This window comes from Trachinotus anak, unplaced genomic scaffold (genome assembly GCF_046630095.1).
Source record: "Trachinotus anak isolate AG129_WGS33_773 ecotype Australia unplaced genomic scaffold, CSIRO_AGI_Tana_v1 ptg000001l, whole genome shotgun sequence".
NCBI lineage: Eukaryota > Metazoa > Chordata > Actinopteri > Carangiformes > Carangidae > Trachinotus > Trachinotus anak.
This window is the reverse complement of record NW_027273852.1, coordinates 18,498,088-18,518,560: the sequence shown is the minus strand read 5'-3', so window position 1 is coordinate 18,518,560 and position 20,473 is coordinate 18,498,088. Positions and strand designations below refer to the sequence as shown.

The 20,473-nt window shown below is 40.6% G+C and overlaps 2 protein-coding genes across 2 annotated transcripts; both read left to right on the top strand.

Annotated features, from left to right (window-relative positions):
* The first annotated feature begins 666 nt into the window (after window positions 1-666).
* On the top strand, window positions 667-5,581 carry vtcn1 (V-set domain containing T cell activation inhibitor 1). The gene is made up of 5 exons (XM_071499458.1): window positions 667-845; window positions 1,658-1,722; window positions 3,367-3,726; window positions 4,267-4,518; window positions 5,064-5,581. The coding sequence occupies exons 1-5, from the start codon at window positions 814-816 to the stop codon at window positions 5,174-5,176; spliced, it is 822 nt and encodes a 273-aa protein (XP_071355559.1). The 5' UTR covers window positions 667-813; the 3' UTR covers window positions 5,177-5,581.
* A 226-nt stretch (window positions 5,582-5,807) lies between these two features.
* Window positions 5,808-19,915, top strand: trim45 (tripartite motif containing 45). Its single transcript, XM_071482049.1, has 8 exons — window positions 5,808-6,679; window positions 7,918-8,206; window positions 8,357-8,502; window positions 9,426-9,742; window positions 14,280-14,409; window positions 15,905-16,019; window positions 16,649-16,775; window positions 17,791-19,915. The coding sequence occupies exons 1-8, from the start codon at window positions 6,192-6,194 to the stop codon at window positions 17,943-17,945; spliced, it is 1,767 nt and encodes a 588-aa protein (XP_071338150.1). The 5' UTR covers window positions 5,808-6,191; the 3' UTR covers window positions 17,946-19,915.
* Window positions 19,916-20,473: the final 558 nt, after the last annotated feature.

The following is a 20,473-nucleotide window of genomic DNA, read 5'->3' as shown; positions in this document are numbered from 1 at the left end:
TTCTGATTTCCACATTTTTGTCTACCAATTAAAGCATGATGAATATGTTAAAGTAAACATTTGGATTTTGTGGCCAAATGTCTTGACAGTTTCAGCAGCAAATTTCATGTTTCCAACAGAAAAAAATTAGGGGCTGTTATTTAGTTTTTCATCAGTTGGTTAAGTAAAGGATCCAAGTTCTTCCTGCACTGCTCCAAACACAATATGTTTAGAGTTAATGTTGTTCTTAGAATATACAGCGAAACCTGGCATGAGACATGACTTCTATTATTTTTTGTTGTTTATTTTGTTTTACATCTCTTATTTAGTCGTGTAAATTAAAATTGAAATTTACTCCACCTTGAGTAAAGTGTTCTTTTGCCTTAACGTGTACTGATTATCTTCACAACATGTGAGCCAGCAGCAGCCAATACTATCATCTATAATCACATAAATGACCAAATCCACAGTAAAGGTTGCAATTTTTTCAGTATTTAATATACCACACTTCATTCAGGGAATCAAGCAGAGCCCCTTTCTTGTGTAAATTAACAACACACACCTATTACATTGATAAGAAAAGAGTTACTGTGACAGTATATCATCAAGTATGAAGCCCACGCCTTAAAGGTAATATTTACTCATGGTGTTGTGTTTCAAGTGCTGTAGGAGGCCAAACAGGCAAAAGAGGAGACCGTCATTCTGTGGAAGCAGAAGGAGTCTGTTATATTTGGAGGAACGGTGGATGTTACAGACGAATGGCATGACTGGACCTTTGACTTAAGTGCCAGATCGAAGTGTTTATTCTTTACTCAGCAGGTTTTGTCAGCGGCCATGGCGACCCTCGGGCAGATCATCTTCTACAGGTGTGGCCATGAGGTTTGCATATGTCCTCCACTGGCTGTGGTTACATTAGAAAACATGTAGGTGTCTGTAGTGGTGGAAAGTAACTAGGTTCATGAGTGCAATTTTGAGTTGCTTCTGGTTTTCTTGAGTATTTCCATCCAATGCTACTTTACTGTACTCCATATTTAGAGGAAAATAATGCACTTTTTACTCCACTTTATTTGACAGCTATAGTTACTGGTTACTTTTCTCTCACATTTCAGGTTATTACATATAATGCATTGTTAAAATGTTTAAGGTTTGGCTCTCAGAGATTCTCAACAGTTTTTTCTTTAAAAAGAAGCAGTGTTGGGGCTCTTTTTAATGGTTCAGATGTCGATTGTTAGTCGTTTCACCAAAGGGACATTTCCCTTTCAAAACCTCTCAGATCGTTTCATTTAAATAATAGGTCAAGGCCCAAAGAGGCAAAATCATCAACAAAAAAGATGGGGATTAGAGAAAAGTCCAGTACAAGTCCAGTGTATATAAAGTAGTTGGAAGTCATACCACCTGAACACTAGCACTGATGTAATAGTAACATAATATAAGATATATCAGTCACAGTGACTGTACTTACATAATATTTTTAATGCAAAACTTCCACTGCTAAAGAAGCATTTTTAAATTGTATACTTTCACTCTCACTTCATTGATGTGTGTACTTCTTCCACCACTGGATGTGTATGGATTTCTGCAGCAGCAGGAGAAGCTGTAAAACTGATCCATAATGTTGATTCTGGCTGAAAATGTTTCCTTCCACTTTACTGTATTGGTGTTTCTTCTTTGTGTGTAGCATGGTTACCCTCATCATCATATTCTCGGCCCTCATCATCCTCATCCTGGCCTTGACGTTCTCAGGTAAGATCCTCGTGAAAACCCTGTTACCATTAGTGATGAGCCCTGTCAGGCCTGAGGGCACATGTGGGTGTGTTCACCACATACTGTGTTTGTCTAAACTAAAGAGCAGTTAAAACTGGATGGCAAGACACCTCAAAGTGTTTTAAAGCGTGTGTATGTGTGATGTTCTGTGTGGAGTTGAATGGTGTTTGTAAAGATATCCATGGGAGTTTTGTGCAAGGAAGATGAAAAAGTACCTGCAGATGATCTTAGTCAAGAGGGGTTGATGATGAGGGCAAAAGTGCAAAAGGCCGTCCGTGGTCATGTGAGGGTTAGGATTGTAAATAAAGTCTACAGGATAAAAAAGGAGAATTAGAAATGAACAAGCAGTGTGGAGGTCATGGAGTGTAGACATTTGTCAGTCAGAATTTCTGGATGTATTGTATGTGATCCTCTAGGAGGCTCAACTACAATATGTAGCTTTTCATAATTTAAAGTAACAATGGTAACAGCTAGAAAACGCCCAGAGGACACAGTTCAACTACTGCTGCGCTGTCCCCTAACAAAGTCTATTATTCATCAGGATACACTCACGGGATACATGTTTATGATTTTATATGTTGATATCTCCAGAAAATTAGGAAGTAATAATAATAATAATAATAATAATAATAATAATAATAATAATAATAATAATAATGCACTTTTTACTCCACTTTATTTGACAGCTATAGTTACTGGTTACTTTTCTCTCACATTTCAGGTTATAACATATAATGTGTTGTTAAAAACTTTAAGGTTTGGCTCTCAGAGATTCTCAACTGTTCTTAGCTTGTGACATCTTTAAAAGGAGCAGTGTTGGGGTTCTTTTTAATAATAATAATAATAATAATAATAATAATAATAACAATAACAATATTTACATTGTGCAGACCTTGGCTAGGTTCTACATGGTATTCCTCAGAGATTGTCAATATGAACAAAATGTCTGTTTGTAGGATATAGAAATGGCCGTATCTCCAAAACTACAAGCACTTCTGTCAAATGCGGAAACACTTAATGGACAGTGTAAAGGTAACCAGGTGAACTGACAAACAAAAGATCCACAAGATCCTGTGTGTATTGTTGACACATTAGCATTGTTTCATTCAGGTGTTACTGTTCACCACTATTCCATGAAGAGACCCTTCCTAATATTAATCCAATGTAAAAGTTAGGAAGGATAACACAAAGGAGGCTTCAGCACACTCAGTTAGTCAAATCAAATGGGCATCTTCCAAATTTTAAGTCGTTTTAGTTCAACAGTGTTTCCTTGTTGAGCCACAGTAACAAAAAGACATTAGTTTAAGTTTTATAACTTAAATATTAAGTTTAGTTCAGTCAGAAAAAAATGGTTGTTTGGTCATGTCCTGGTTAAAACATTAAAGCATTTTTACACAGGACAAGGTGTATGGATTTTGTCCCCCTTCTCTTACACTGGAATAACGTTAGTTACAACAATAACTCTGTGGGTATGTGAGTAAACCTGTGAAATCATTTATAAACTATTAGATTTGCATCAAAGAACAATCATTTTCACTAGGTAATTGAAATCTGTCAAAGCTAATAGTCTGGGTGTATTTTCCATGATGAGCGTGTGTCTGTGTCCTGGTCCTGGCCCCGCAGGGTCCTCTTCTGACGTGATGAGCAGCAACACATCACCCATCGCCAACCTGGGCGAGGATGAGCTTCTCAGCTGCCATCTTCACACAGAAAGTGGACAAACCATGGTCAGGCAGGTGTCAGTCACCTGGACGAAGAAGGACCTAGAGGGACTTGTTTACCATTATGAGGACGGAGCTCCAGATCTTGGGGACCAGAACTCGCAGTTCAGAGGGAGAACTCAGCTCTTCCCTGACGCTTTGGTCACGGGGAACGCCTCCCTGCTGATAAGGAGTGTGAGAAGAGGGGATGAGGGAGAGTACACCTGCAGCATCAGCTCCTCCGACGGAGGAGGGAAAGTCAACATTCGTCTCAGAACAGCGGGTAGGATGACTCGTCTTTCTGGTTTCACTGTGTGTTTGCTCTGAAAATTAATTTCTCTGGAAACACTGCTAACTCTTTACTTCAACCATACCTAGGTAGCATTTATAAACAGTATATGAACACTGGTTTATAATGCACTATTATCTTGTCCTAAGCAGATATAAAGATATTGTGGTTGAAAAATTATTTAATACACTTATTACACTGCATTATAGTGTGTAATAAATTGTGTTTATCAAACATATTTACTCTATATTGCTCATAAATGATAAATGGGGGGGTTTGATTGAATCTCACCTGCTGAGTCAGACCAAATTACAGACGGAAATCAAATGAGGAAAGTGTTCCTCCCCATTATTTATGCTGCATTCTACCGGCATTAATGCACTTCATTTATTTTATTTTATGCAACTTAACAACCTTGTTTGATGACAGATTAAAAAGTTTTCACAGACATTGTGATAATGACTTAAGTTGGTCTTGGAAAATGTCACAATGTATGGATTCATGATTTTGTTCTCATCACTTTTATTGTCTCAGCCTTCTCAGCTCCCACATTTACCTACTCAAACGGTGTCCTGACCGCTGAGGCGAGCAGGTGGTTCCCCAAACCAAATGTGACGTGGTTGAACAGTGACGGAGACGTCCTGTTGGGAAGCACAAGCTTCTTACAAGGCTCTGGAGGGATTTACAGTGTTTCCAGCACACTGCAGCCAGTCAACATCAGCAGCATCTACACCTGCAGGATTGAAAATGACTTGGTGATGTCTGTCTCCAAGGCAGCTGTAACAGGTGTGAGTTTGTGATCACTTCATGCCAAGTGTTTCCCAGCATTCAAAATCTTTCTGTTGATGTGTCATGAACTAGCAAAACCCAAAACAGAGTAAGCAAGAGAAACTTTAAAGGCAACGACACAAGAACTTAAGTTCACTCATCATGAGGAGTGTTCTGTGCTGCCTGTGAAAACAGTTGTCTAATCTGTGGCTCTGAATGAGCTTTCTTAACCCTGATGATATCATCTCCTTACTGCTGCTTTTTATTATTTATGACAAGTCCCTCAACTTCATGGGAGAACAACACTAAATCGGTGAAATATTAATTTACTATTCTAATTGAACAGAAATTTAGCAGGCATTTCTAAAGAATAAGTATAAATATATTTACTGATAAAAAACTGATAAAAGCAAAGGTTTTTGTCATTGATTTGTAAGTTCAATATCCAAACAAAAACAAATAACCTAGCCACGGGGTAAAACTGAATAAAATAAAAGATTGGAAAAACAAAGCGAAGCAGATTGCATTTATTTAGATTTTGATTCTCCTTTCATATTTTTCAGGCTCTGGTGTGTCAGAGAACACATACTTCACCTACAGTGCAGCTTCATCCCTGCTGGCGTCGGCTTATCTGAGCATTATGATGAGTGTCCTCTGCATCTATTACCTGACCTGATTACACACACAAACACATATAAAATATACATTAAATATTCACCTGTACATCTCACCCTGGGTGCATACAGTATGTGCATGCACTGCATTCACTGTCAGGATTTGACAGAAGTAAAGTAAATAAATGCAGTGCAATTAATTTCTGAATATTTGGTTAGTAATTTATTACAGTGGGTGTTGTTACTATGTAACAGCATTTAACTCTGGTGCTTTTTCTCAGTCAACTTTTAAATTGCATTGTTATTCCTCTGGTGTATGTGTCATGTTTTACTGTTGGTGAATTATTTGTCAGTAAACTTTTCTAAATCCTTTTTTTTTTCAGATTTTATTTTTAATTGTCTGTCTAACACAAAACTGCCTGTATTGTGTGTAAACTGCATCAAAATAAACAAAATCTCATAAAGAAGTTAAATATTTATATTATAATATTTATATCTTATTTTATATATTTATCCAGAATTGAATAAATACATGAGTTCAAGTTTTTTTTTTTAAACAAACATTGGATGCAGCATTAGACTAGAATAGAATAGAATAGAATAGAATAGAATAGAATAGAATAGAAACTCCTCCAGTGAGATTCTTTCTTCCTACAGACTAACTCTAAAAACTACAATTATTGTGAGAGACGCTCCGGAAACCACACTGTTCTGTCCTGCCAGTAGATGGGGGCAGTCAGGGTCCCAGGCTGGTATTACAGAGTCCTGAAAGTCTTTGAACCACCCCTGATAGACTGTTTGAGGTTTCCTATTGGTCCGGTAGTGAGTGAGGTGTCATATGTCCTACGGGGCCTTGAATGCAGCTTGCTTCTGTCGAAGAAAAGTCGGACTTTGAAGAGGGGCTTTAATCAGTGAGATGAGTTCAGTAGACGGTCTCCTGTGTGTGGTAACTGTGCAGAGGGAGAGAGGGCTGTAGAGAGGCTGTTGGCCGGTTCTGACAGGTTTGTGGGGCTCGGTGGGTTTCATGGTGGTAATCACTGGTTTGTTCTTGGCACCAGAACTTATCAAAAACAGACAATGTCTGAGTCAGAGCAGACAGAAAACGCGGACCGCTCGACGTTCACCTCGGAGCACGAACAAAACGGTGCCTTGGTGAACCCGAGAGCGGTGTGTAACGCGTGTAAACGCTTGTACCGGGACCCTAAAATCCTCCCGTGTCTGCACACCTTCTGCTCCGACTGCATAGCCCAGCTGGAGCCGTTTTCCGTGTCCCCGCGTAGCCGCCGGGACGGTGCGGAGGACGGCAGGAGCGGCGGGGCGGCGGAGGCGGACCCAGTCGCGGTCACAGTCACAGTGCTCTGTCCCGACTGTGACTCCGAAGTGGACATTCCTCCGTCGGGACCGGCCGGGCTCAGCACCGACCACCTGGCGCTGGACGAAGTATTCCTGGAGACCCTGGTGACGAACGGCCCGCTGGGATGCGACCTGTGCGGCGACGGGGGCGCAGAGAGCCGCTGCGAGGTCTGCTCCGTCAACCTGTGCGAGTTCTGCTGCCAGGCTCACAGGTAGAGGATGTTCTCTTCCATTGAACCGATAGGATTCTGTTCTATTTTATGGTGCTTGCTGTGGGATTCTATTCTGTTGTAAGAGATACATTCTGTTAAACTCTATTCCATAGTCTACTCCGTTCTATTCTCAAGTTCACATTCTAAGAGCCGGTTCTATTGGGCTGTTCCCTTCCACTCCTTTCTATGTAGGATATGCCAGAGGTTCTGTTCTGTTGTATTTAAATATTCTGTTCCACTCTATTCTATTTTGCTGTCAAGTCAGCAGGTAGAGTCTTGTCCAGAATGTTCTGTTCAGCTCTCTCCCACCCTCCCTGACAGAGTAGAAACTCCCTGTTCACTTGATTTGAACCTTAATAGCACTAAAATTCAATCTGACAGGTGAATTTAAACAGGTAAATTCGATTCTATTTTATTATATTCCATTCCAAAATCTGCAGTCAGTTCACATAGTTAAACTCTATTGTAGTTTACTGTATGCTGTCATGCTTGTTGATAGGGAAGACTCTATTCTTCTCTACTCTATGCCCAAACTTGTTCTGTTCTGTTTTATTGTTTGCTGCCACACTCACAGATGGGAGAGGACCTGTTCTATTCTACTCTACTGTTTTCTATTGTTAAACTCACATGAAGGTTAGGTTCTCTTTTGCTGTATTTTATGCTGTCACACTTACCTGTAGGTGTGAGATTCTATTCTACTCTATTCACTTCTGTTTTATACTATTCTGTTATCAAGCTGATAGGATGGTTCTAGTCACCATACACTATGCTGCTCACAGATAGGTAAGGGGCCAGTGCAGGGCTACAGCTAATGATTATCTATTATTGATAAATCTGCAGATCAGTGTCCTGATTTGTCTATAAAATTGGTAGCTAATTGCAATTAACCATTTCATCCATCAGTCCAAAATCCATAGGTAAGAAAAGCTTCAATCTTCAGTTTGGAAAAGCTTGAGCTTGTCACTAGATTCTATTCTATTCTATTCTATTCTATTCTATTGTGACTGTCACACTGTTCTAATCTTTTATCTTCTGCTGTCACACAGGTAGAGTATGTGTGAAGTTCTAGTGTATATTTTTCAGCTGTATTAAAGCTGTTCTGTTCAGTTGTTTCTCTTCTCTTCCAGCCGACAGAAGGTAACGTCTCACCTCCAGATGAGGCCTGGGGTTGAACTGGATCTTTACTCAGACAATACAGACATGTGAGCACCTGTATCTGTTCTCTCTGCTGTCTGCAGGCGGCAGAAACGAACAGCGTCTCACTCCGTTCAGGGTGTGGAGGAGCTGAGGTCTCGTGGTCGTCTCTGCCGCCCCGTCCTCTGCTTTCTCCATCCCGGCCAGGAGCTCCGGCTCTTCTGTCAGCCGTGCGACCTGCCCGTCTGCCTGGAGTGTGCCGCCACGCTGCACCGCGACCACCGCTGCTGTCCTACGCGTGATGTTATCGAGCGTCATGGAGACCGCATCCGAGAGCTGGTCAGTGCACGCTTGCGACCTCGCCTGGAGCGTCTGGAGGAGTCACTGCAGAAGGTGCAACAGAGTCTGTCTAGAAAGTGATTGTTCCATTAACACCATGCAAGTGTTCATCCCAACTTCAGAGTAACCAACCACCATGTTAACATTTTTCTATGGATTCAACGTTGAGGATGAGTTTTTTTCTCTCTCTCCACTCTCCTACAGGTGGAGGTATCCCAGGATGCTTTGCAGGCACGAGTGGAGGCGACAGCCAATGAGGTGAGGGCGTTTGCGCGGGATTACGCTAGCGCTGTGGAAGCCCACTGTCTGTCTCTGCTGCATCGCCTGGAGGAGCTCCGTGTCCAACGCAGGTATGATGCAACACAGATCGTGTGCGGTAGGGCAGAAACAAATTCTTTGTGGAGTATAACATTTTTACAAGTCAGCACTGACCAGAACTTTTTAATTTGTATTAATCAGGTAAAAAGTGAAACTAAATAAAGAAGGTTTTTCTTGAGGTGTCTTACTCATACTCTCAACAAGGAGTAGAAGTTCTCATTTGAGACTGACTTAAGTTTATTGATGCTGCTTTTGCTGAGTGTACACCAACTCTAGCCTATGTTACCCTGACCTCTGACCTCCCTGAGGGGGAAGGAAAGAAAAAAAACCCTCCTTTGCTGGATCAATATAGAATCAGAAAGAAGTAAGCATACAATTTACATATTCCAGCCTTGTGCTGTGCTCAGAGCTAAAGGTGATTTTGGCTCCGGAGAGTCATCTCTAACAAATGTGATACCCTCCACCCAGAAAATAAGCTGCTTAAACTGCTACTTGTGCAGGTGTACATGTAAAACCAGAAAGTTGAGCACTGGATTTCTTCTCACCACAATATCACGTTGTTTGATGTTGGTCTTACCATTCATTTGTCCTGTACTGTAGCATATTGTCTGGTTTCTGCAAGCCCGTTTTATTGATATATTTATTTACTTGACAACAGAAGCACTGACTGACAAAGCTCTCCTCATGTAAAGCCAGTAAAGCTTATCTCACTTTGACATTTCACAGGAAGATCTGAACTCACTCTCCACTTACTAGCATTTCCTGAAGCTTTCAACCACATCTCAGGGTCTTCATCAGCAGATAGAATCAATGATGACTGAGCAAACTCTGCCCACAGTGAAGAACATGAGATGTGGTTGTTCAGAATATTATTAATTCAATCAAGACGCTGATGGTTTTTGAAGATAGTGCGATATTGAGGAGGGATGTTATTCACAGTGTGTTTGTGCAACAGGAACCAGCTCCACCTGCAGAGGGCTCAGCTGCAGCAGGCTCTGTTGGATGTCCGAGGCAGTGTGGAGTTCGCAGAGAGACTGCTGAGCTGCGGGTCGGACGCTGAGATCCTCAGCGCCAAGGGAGTGACCCTGAGAAGACTGACCAGTCTGGCGGAGAGCAGCTACGACCCCCACCCGGCGACTGTTGCCCCCGACGACGGCAGCAGCATCTGCTTCATGCCTAGGGAGCCAGCTGGGGAGGTGGAGGGTTACCCGGTGGTCGGAGTGATCAACTCTAAGACAGTGGACCTCAGCAAGTGCACCATTGAAGGGGAAGGTAACCCACCAGTGGGAATGTAAAGTCATCTGTTTTATTAAGAGTAGTAAGTAAGAGACGTTTAGGATAAAAGCAATTAATTTAAAATCTAAACAATGTGTTCAAGAAATTTTTAGTAAAGCTATTTTACCTTCATTAGGTTAATACATTTACATTAGTAACAGCTAATCAGCCAATTTTAAATGGTTTCAGTTAATTTCAAGGCAGGTTATAGGGTGTTGTTTTATGTTTTTTGGTCTCCTACAAAAAGACCGAAACTGGCAATGACAAACAAGTATTATCTATGTAGCCAAAGCCTGTTTTGACTTATTGCTCAGTGCTACAGACCTCCATCCAAAAACTAGTAAAACACATCATATTGATTGCACTTACTGGCACAGTTTGATTACCATGGCTTCTATTGTAAGTCAATCCCATATACAACATATTGGAGCTGTAATTATTCATGAGTGCAACAAACATGTAGAATCTGTGGCTGAAAATACTTTCTTTACATTTGTTAAAAACTACAGTACCCAGCTGTTTTTAGAAATTACTCTGTTACTCTTACCTATTTTTTACACATAAAGACAGTTTTACAGATTTATGTTTTCAGTGGGAACAAATGGGCTCAGCACAGACAGGACAGAGACGTCAAAAAGAATTGACAGACTGACTGACACATTGTTGGATTCAGAGACTTCATGGGATTTGTTAACAGTAAGAAAAATGTAGAATATCATCAGTCTCATCCTTTAAATTACTGATCTGCTCTCTTTTCTTGGTCATTGCAGGTTTTATTGTGTGTCTCATCACTGTGGTTGTGTTTTATTTTTAAAAGCTGTGGAAGCAGTTAGTTACACAGGGCACTCTTTTACTGGATATATATTTTTTTCGAACGCCATTTAGCTCTGAAATAACACTATCACTATCTGTAGAGCTCACCCTGTTTGAGTTGGTGCAGGCGGGAGGGTGGGGAGGTGGAGGAGACAGGTTAAAGGCTGGGGGGAGGAGGTGGATCTACTGGAGCAGTTAAGACCATTGTTTTCTTCCTGGGTGCTTCGGGTCTGAGACAGAAATTCCTTTGGGACTGAAAGAACGTGGAGGTGACTCAACAGGCCTGAAGGCAGCAGACTGAGGGGTGTTTACACACATGCACACACACACACACACACACATACACACACACACACACACAGTAAAAGAGAGTAGCTACAGGACATTTTCAAGCCACAGGAATAACTTCATTTTAAAAATAAGACATGTAGTTTGGACTCTCTCAGCTTTGACAGATGTGACTGATAAATGTTCCTGCACTTATTTTTAGTCCTGCCACTCCTGCTACACACAGTTAATTCACAAAAAGACAAACAGTAATATAAGAGGAATTATACAGACGTATGAATGTACCAGGTTCTCCTGTCTCTGTCTGTCTCATATCTAAATTGTCTATATTATCTTGTTATAACCTTCACTTATGTAGCGAAAGCATTACAGATATAAAAACAGACAATATAGTGTTGAAATACTTCAATACTTTCTAGAGAGGTAGCATTTGATAATTGATTAATCTTTGAGTCATTTGTCAAGGAAAATGTCTAAACATTTGTTTTACTCTGTTTTATAAAATTTTAAATTGCATATGTGTAGGTTTTGGTCTGTTGGTTGGACACATCAAACAGCCGTAACCTCAGGCTGCAGGAGACTGTGAGACATTTTCTGACATTTTCTAGACTGAATTATAGCTTGATTATTCAAAAAATAATAATGTACAAATTAATTTATAATTAAATTTGTAGTCTTAAGAAATCACTCACAAAACCTCATGAAAATAAAAGTGATATAGTCACATTCAAGCCATGTGGACCTCTGTTGACCCCCCCCAATGTTTACCTGTTTGAGAAGTAGAAAAACTTTATTCCAAGTCTCGTCAGTGTCAAAGAGCCTGTGTTTTGTTGCAGTGTTTGCCATAAAGGTCAGTCAGTGTATTGTGTCAAGCTCTTGTTTGTGTCTGTGTTGGTCTGTGTGCGTTTCAGAGCATCAGAGCATTTCGCCCCACAGTGAACTTTCCATTTACCCACACCTTCCTCTATTGACTTCTCCTTTTTTTATGTATTAATCCACAGAATCACTATGTCAGTTAAACCATCTTTGTACCATTATCCCCTGTCTCTCTCTCTCTCTCTCTCTCTCTCTCTCACTCTCTGTTTGTGATAAGAGGGTTTGAGGTGGTGGATCTGGACCACGGTGCTGCACGGCACAGGTGAAATGTGGTCCACAGCAGCTGGCTCTCTAATGGTGACAGCTGCTGGCTACTTGGCTTAGAGAACACAGACACACTTAGTAGCAGCAGTGATAGTGGTGATAGCACTAGTGGTCCTAATGATAGTATTTGTCGTTGCAGCAGATTAGCAGTGGCAGTGGTTTTAATTCCCATGTTCAAATCCTACATTCATCCAGCGCTTGAATAAAAGTGCTTTGCTACATGTACCCCCAGCAGTAACAGTCGTAATAGTTGTAGTAATGCTAGTATTATTTCTTAAAAGAATAGTTCCACATTTGGAGCTCAGATTTCTCTTGTTTGTTTAAATGTAAAAGCAACAACATGCTATTTTAGCAGGATTTCAGTTACATATTGGAGCTATTGACAAACAGTAGCACAGGTGAAGACTAGCATTAATATAGAGTGCCTTTATTGTCATTGCACACTGTTGTACAGCTCCTTAGAACATCTGACACATTAACCCATCCATACACATACCTGTCCATGCAGGTAAGCAACAACAAAGCAGCCAAAAAGCAGATCAAAAAATGTAAAAGATAATAAAAAGAAAAAATATGAGATACTTACATAAAGGGCTATTGCATCTAGGAGATGTGTAAATGCAAACTCTACAGATGTTATTGCATATTCACAATTATTGCACAATTCCCCCGTTCCCCAATTCATTTTAAATGTTCAAGTTCTTAAGTCCTATGGTGTGTAGTGTTGTGTTGGGATGGGGGCAGTGTTTGTGGAGCTCAGCTCAGTGATGGCTCTGGGGTAAAAACGGTTTTTGAGCCTGGAAGTGCAGGTGTTTGAGGCCCCGTCGCACCTTCCAGATGGGAGCAGAGAGAGGAGAAGGTGAAATGTGTGAGTAACATCCAGAGCCAGTGTTACAGACTGGGATCAAAATAAAATGCTATCAATAACAATTGTCATTTTTCTGTTGATCGATTATTCAATGAATAAACTAATTGCTGCAGAGGGTTGTAGCATCAGTATCATTGTGAGCAATATTTCCAGTAATACACATATTGTATGAGCAGAAGCAGAACTAGTAGAAGTTGATACACTGCCCACAGCATCAGAACAGATCAGCCTGCAGTTACTGGGAACCCCTGAATACAGACAAATGAAAACACAGTGTAGGTTCATTAGTCATGGAGTGGCTAATAGACTGTCAAGAAAATGCAAAGCAACATTAATCACTGATGTGAACACAAACAACGTAAGTTCTAACACGACAACAACAGCAGCAGATGAACATCTGTATCAGAGAGCGTGTGAAGTTAGTGATACACTAAATAATAATGTGAGGTTCTGGAAAACTGGTCAGCAGCAGTGAGGCCCAGCTGTGCCTGAAGTCACACTGGCTGCAGACACCATATGTTTAGGGGGAAAGTGGCTTATGTAAGCAGTCAGTGGGGAGTTGTTTGTGGGTGAGAGGGTGTTTGTGTGTGTGTGTGTGTGTGTGTGACTGAAGTCTATGGGCACAAGACAAATGTCTGAAGTGTGTCCAGTTTGTGGTGTGTCTGAATGATGAAGTGTCTCTGTTAACATGGGGAGTCTGTGCAGGATCAGCTGCAAAACTTGGGAGAGACGAGTCCTTCTGTTCTAATTGTGTTTGTGGCGTCCTGGTTGTGTTTGTGCATACATACTTGACGTGTGTTACTCAGAACTGGTTGCTTGTGTGTTTGTGTACAGGAGACCTCTCTGACACTCTCTCTGCGAGTGCATGTGTCTGTCAGTGTTTTTCTGTACTCATGAGAGGTTCCTCAGTCTTTAAGTGTTGGTGTCTCTCTGTTTTCTGCATGTGTGTTAGTCTATAATCTAACAGCATTGTATATAGTGTATAGACACCCCTGTCCACAAATGAGTTCTTTTTCATTGTGGGGATACATCTCATAGTTCCAGTTATGGTAAATCATAAATACACTGATATTGCATATAAGACTGTGTGCCCAGCTTAGCTCACGTGCATAAACTTAGGCCCATAAAGAAATGCTTTTCCTCTTTGGTGAAGAAGAACTTGACAGCAGCCAGGCCGTATCACCCGACAAACGTGCCCAACCTCACTAATGCTCTTGGGAGTAAGTCTGTGCAGCCAGGGTCCAAGCTCTTGTGCAAACCATCACAGAACAGTGGATGTTTTTACTGCAGCAGATCAAGGGCCGTTATTGCCCTTTGATGCTCAACAATCACAAATTCACATGTTGCAGGCTTTTGCACATTTTTTTCCCCCTTGCTCAGCGAATCTGTCTGGCCTCTAAACTTAAACTCCTCACGGTCACACAGGTCTACAGCGGGGCAGGGAGGGCCAGCAGGGCCGCTTCACCCTGGTGTGCAGAGACTCAGCTGGAGAGCAGATGGCACGAGGTGGGGAGCAAGTCCTGGTCAGTGTCGTCAACAAGGAGAAGAAAAACTGGTGAGCATGTAACGGTGCCTGAGCTGCTGCGTCAATGTTTGAACTTTCTTTTCTTCAGTGAGCTATACAAAAGCATTTTGGATTTAAAAAATGATCTGAAAGAGACTGAAGTGTGATGGGGTCAAGACTGATCAAGGTTTTCACTGTTTGCTGACCAGCTGCTTGGAGCAGGTCAACAGGGCACTGTACATCTGTGTGCTGTGCTATTTCTGTCACTTTGGTCAGGGGAGGTACACTCTACAAAAAATTACTCAAACGCCTTTAATTCATGCTTTTGCTTCACTGTTTCACTTTGATGAAACATTGTTTTCTGTTGTATTCCAATGATGGAGATTCCAGGAAGATTCATATCTGATAATAACTGATTCTTATAAGCAGCTCTTATCCACAGCTGCCTTTTAGTGAATTAACTCCTACAGCCATCTGAAGGCAGCATGTGTGTTCATTCTACTATCTGTGATTGGAGTGAGGTGCTTTATCAAACCACAGTTACTCACACCAGATTGACTATAGCCACCTCGATGAAACCAGCACCAGGATGTTGCTAAATAACCACAAAACCCGTGTCATCTTGTACACATCAGACTTGTTGGTTACATCTCACTGACCACCACAGCTTCTGCAGTAAAAGTGATCAGCAGTAAAGAACCTATGGCTCATCAACACCATGAGCGGAGCTGAATCATGACAAGTCTTGTGTACTAACTGTACTGGTAAAATTTTATGGCACTGGTGACTAAAAGGAGGGCCAACAATTTGATGGTTTAAAAGAGCTATTTGTAAGCTTTTCCATTGCTACATAGCCAGCGTTAGCATTAACAGCTGTTTCTTGCGCAGAGTTTCAGCCATCATTGCTTGACAATACAACAGGTTATAATACGTCCTCTGCAGCGCTACTTCTTCAGGGCAGCCAGGACAGTTCCAACCAGGCCGGAGCTAGCTGGTTAGCATGCTAACTTCAGTAGAAAGCAAAACAAGGTCACTGTCACTGGAGACAGCTCCTGGTGAGTGAAGGAATGAAGTTTGATGCTGAACCTGCAACATTTCTTCTAGACTGAAAGTAAGCAGCTGTTAATGCTAATGTTAGCTATGTAGCAAAAGCAAGATACATAAAGGATACTAAGATGTCATGAAAATTGCACATGTGGTTTTAAATGATTAACAGCCACGGTCGGTGTATGGATCATCCTCTGCCAATTATGTTAGAAAGAATTCATGTTTGGATCTTTGGTTGTCTGAAGAATTATTTGGCTAAATTTTGGTGGACAAATCCCTTGCTCTCAGAATCAAAATTGATGATCTGAATACAAACAAGAAGCAAACTCTATCTGCTGACTGTTGTTAATTACTGTCATTCAGTGAAATGTGAGAAGGAAATTTGATCACAGTGCAAAAAAAATGATATTCTTAACATTGATTTTGGTTTAACAAAAGTGACCATCAGCTGTATTTTTGATATATTATTAACAAGATAATTTGTGATCTGTTCCTTCAGCACAGTGGAGACGACAGTGGTTGACAATGACAACGGATCCTACAGTGTTTCATACACACCTGAAGAGTCAGGAACTTACTCAGTGTGGGTCTGTGTCAAAGCTCAACATGTCAAGGTACAAAACCAACTCCAGAAAATGTGAGAATGCAGGGAATTTATGTCCAAATGTTTTTTTTGATTTTGTCTTCCTCAAAAGAGTTGTTTTGACAGCTCAGATCTGCATGTTAAGTAGTTCAATTTGAAGCTGGGCTGAGCCGTGGCCTTGCCAGCATCTCCCAGAGTATCACCTCAGGGCTGTTAACATCATCCTGACTACAGAAATCAACATGGAGAAAATGGACAAAACAGGCTGCCTGCAGCAGCAGTGGTGTCTGCTGCTGAGATGCTTGATGAGTAAAAGACTGTTTGACATCCTGAGTTATGAGAATCCAGCCACTTTCCTGTTTCTGTTTCTGTCAACTAGTGTTGGTTTCTGTCGACGCAGACAGACAGACAGACAGACAGACAGACAGACAGACAGACAGGCAGGCAGGCAGGCAGGCAGGTAGACAGACAGACAGGCAGGCAGGCAGGCAGGCAGACAGGCAGGCAGGTAGACAGACAGACAGACAGGCAGGCAGGCAGGCAGGTAGACAGACAGGCAGGCAGGCAGGCAGACAGACAGACAGGCAGACAGACAGGCAGGCAGACAGACAGACAGACAGACAGAGGGGCTGACTGACTCGGTCATATCTCCTCCTGCAGGGTTCTCCGTTCATTCTGAATGTGAAGAGGAAGCTCAGGCGTCACAGTGGGACGTTTCACTGCTGCTCCTTCTGCTCCAGTGGAGGAGCCAAAGAGGCTCGCTGCGGCTGCCCAGGAACCATGCCAGGTACACACAAGAGGTCCTTCAAATATCCGGTTTCACTGAGGTGTTTTTCACAATGAACAACAACAAAAAACAACAAAAGTGGTTGACTTTGTTTTTAAGTTGGATGTGGAGAGAGAACAGATGGAGCCAGTGTTTTTTTTGCATTTGTTTTGGGTGTAATGACTTTTGTTTTTGAGAGAAACCAGTTTGTCATTATGCAATAATCTGACCGACTAATGCTGCCTTTACTCTCCATGTGTAGTCATACTGAAGTTCATTTTATTGATACAAACATCAGAGATGTTTATGATATAATTACACTGAAAGGTTTATTTAAAAAATGTATTGTTTATGAACCATTTAACCAAAAGAGACAGCTAAACTCTCTCTACACACTAATTATTAGTAGTGTTGATATACAACAGTATAAGAATATCCATATGAAATGCTTTCTTTCAGTTAAAATGGCAGTTTCTATAAATACTTTAAAAACTAGAGTCGCACTCAGTAGAGTCCATCATTTTCTGTCACCAGATCCGGATTATTATCTAATTCTGTACCACACTGTATAAACTCATAGATCTGAATGACATACATATGTGTGGTTTTTATTATTATAATTTATTATTTTTATTTCCTGGAAAACTGAAGAAAATGTTGAAAAATCTTGCAATTTTAAGGAAAGTGGTTAAAAGACATTCCTGGATCTGACCCTTTAACCATATCAGCATCTAAATTTAAGGAGTTCTTCCTGTGCCCATGTCCCATCCCTTCTCCAAGTTTGGTGCAAATCGGTTCAGTACTTTTTGCATAATCCTGGTGACAAATAAACAAACAAACATGGAGACACCGTTGAAATCATGACTTCATCAAACTACAGGGGCAATCACTCTGCTCACTGTTACTCTGCTGCCTGTCCAACCTTTAGAGAAATGTCCTACAACACTGATGAGAACAAAATGTTGATTGGTTTTGTGCAGTGCCACATAATGGACTTTGGGTTTTGGAATATTAATTAAACTTTGTCTGACTGTAGGAGGATTTAAGGGCTGCGGTCACGGTCATAAGGGGCACCCTGGGAAGCCCCACTGGTCCTGTTGTGGCAGCACCGTGGAGCAGTCTGAGTGTTTGCCTCGGAGCGTATTGGCCGCAGTTTCCCCCCACGGCCACCTGCGAACTGTGGAGCTCTGAGGTGACAGCGAGACGAGACCTGTCAAGATGATGCAAGTTAGCAGAGGATGGCGGCAACTAAAAGGTTAGAGCAGAGTTGCTGGTGTGAATCTTGAGCAGATTTGAGAAGGTCAGACCATGAAAGTGAAGCTCCAAAGACACAGTGACTGAGGCAGGACATCAAAGACTTGAAAGTGTTCGTCTCTGCCGTTAGTTCAGTTCTGATACAGTAAATGCCAAAGTGTCAGCTGAAAGCTCTCAGTCTCTGTTAAGTGCCTGTTTCTCAAAGCTCTTCCTGCCTATGATAAGAAAAAGGAGAAATTAATTAAATGCTTCATTGACAGCAACACAACTTAAATCACATGTGAAAGCACTGCTGAAGGGCACTGCAGCAGCTGTTGCTGAGAGAAAGGTTTTGCTTTTTCATTGTTTCACTTTTCCTTCATCAGCCATCTTCTGCTCTCAAGCCAGTTGTTTTAACCTTGAATCTGAACTCGCGTTCAAAGGTACTAAAATCAATGTTTTATATCTTCACGTAAAACTCATTAAACCAGAAACCTGGAGAGAATGATACAATTACACTAAGTTGTATTTTTAAAAAAGCGTAACAAATGTATTTGTTATGAACCGTGCTGCCACAGACATGATGCATTCAGGGAAAAAGAAACTGTGACTGTTACTACTGTAAACACCTGATCGCTCTCCATCTACACACAGAAATTACAGGAACATTTCTGGAAGTTGTTTAAATGCATTGTGGGTTATGTAGGAAATCACAAATACAAGAGGCAAAGTAAAATAAACGTAGCAAAGTAAATTGCAGCATTCATAACAGGTCAATGATGATATACTACAATACTAAAGAATATTAACATGAAATGCTTTCCCTCAGTTAAAATGGCAGGTTCTATAAATGTTTAATTCAATACTTGTGTATTTTTTACATCCTTCAGTCAAGGATTGGGTTGATTGGTATTTTCCTAACACTAAGTAAATATCATTATTATTATTATTTCTCTACCCTCACTTCAGGTAATTGATTTTTTTATAACAATAATCGCTGCTTATTCACTAATAAAAACTTATACTGTTAAGAAGTATTAACTATAGGTACTTTTTGTGCCTTTTTGTGCATGTGTAATAAATACCAAATAATAAATAATTAGCTGCCAAAAATTGTCAATATAATCAAATAAAATATGATTTTATTTTACTAACTACAGGCACATTTAGTTAAAACATAAATAATCAATACTGTATTAATATTAAATACAAGGCAGTAATTATAGTCCATTGAAGAGCTGATGCCTGTACTGTGGTGCCATATACTGTTAAGAAACATCAGAAGGAGCATAGAAGCAGCTCCTGGAGAATATGACATGAATAAAGACAGAAGCACTGAGCTGGAATACACCATGCCTATAAACTCACCCAGGATTATTCAACATAGGCCTTATGCTGCAGGCGTGTGTGTGTGTGTGTGTGTGTGTGTGTGTGTGTGTGTGTGTGTGTGTGCGTGTGCGTGTGCATGTGTGTGTGTGTGAACCCTGCTCCACCATGCCCCCTGGTGAAGAAGGCTTTATCTGAGAAACCCTCTCAGATTACAAAGGTGTTCCTCTCCAGAGGCCGTGACACGACCACTGACTTATAACCACAAATGTAAAACTCAGGAAACTCTCAATGCCTTTGTGTATTTTCTGTATTCTGAATGTGCCTTATCTGGAGTGTGAGTTCAAATACATGTGTGATTTTTTTGTTTTGCTGATTGTGAAACAGACTTATACAAATCCTTAACATGAAGTCTAACCTCCTTCATTTGTGGTCCAAGATCTTCACAATGACACTGTGAGTATGTTGCTGCTGCTGTTAACATTTGGTAATATTTCCATTTCACACTGACTGTACATTCATCTGTATGTTGCAGTCTTGTTTCACCAGTTTTTAATGGATTTTTATGCCTGTATGATGAAATAAACTCATGCATTTAGTTAGTTTTGAAATTCTGCTTCATTCCTTCATAGAACCAAACTAGCAGGGATTTTTTTTTTTGCAATTTTGAAATAAACAAAGTCACACATATAATATTATTTATTTTAAGCATTATTTTGCGTGTGCAAGGCAAAACATAAGGACAAAATACATAAAAATATTTTGCTCGCTTTCTTTACTCTGTCTGTGTCTGAACAAGTGAGTCCTGGTGTCTGAGAGAAAACCAAAAATTCAGCAACACATGGAAAACAAGGGTTAGAAGGATTTTTAATTAAATCATGTGGCTGTTTTAATGTGTTTTTTACATTGAAGCCAATTAATAATATAAATATGACTTTTGTCCTAAAGCCATTATAACCCTGTTTCCATGTGCAGTTATTAAGTGATTGCATATATATATATATATATATAAAATGAGGAAAAAAAACTGCCAAATATTTCACATTTTTCATGAATGTGTGTGAAAATGAACTGTGGAGAGATTTTAAATCAAATCGAAACTGTAAAAGTTTCTCCCACGTCACTGCTAGCAATTCAACTTAACTAATTTATAGTGATTA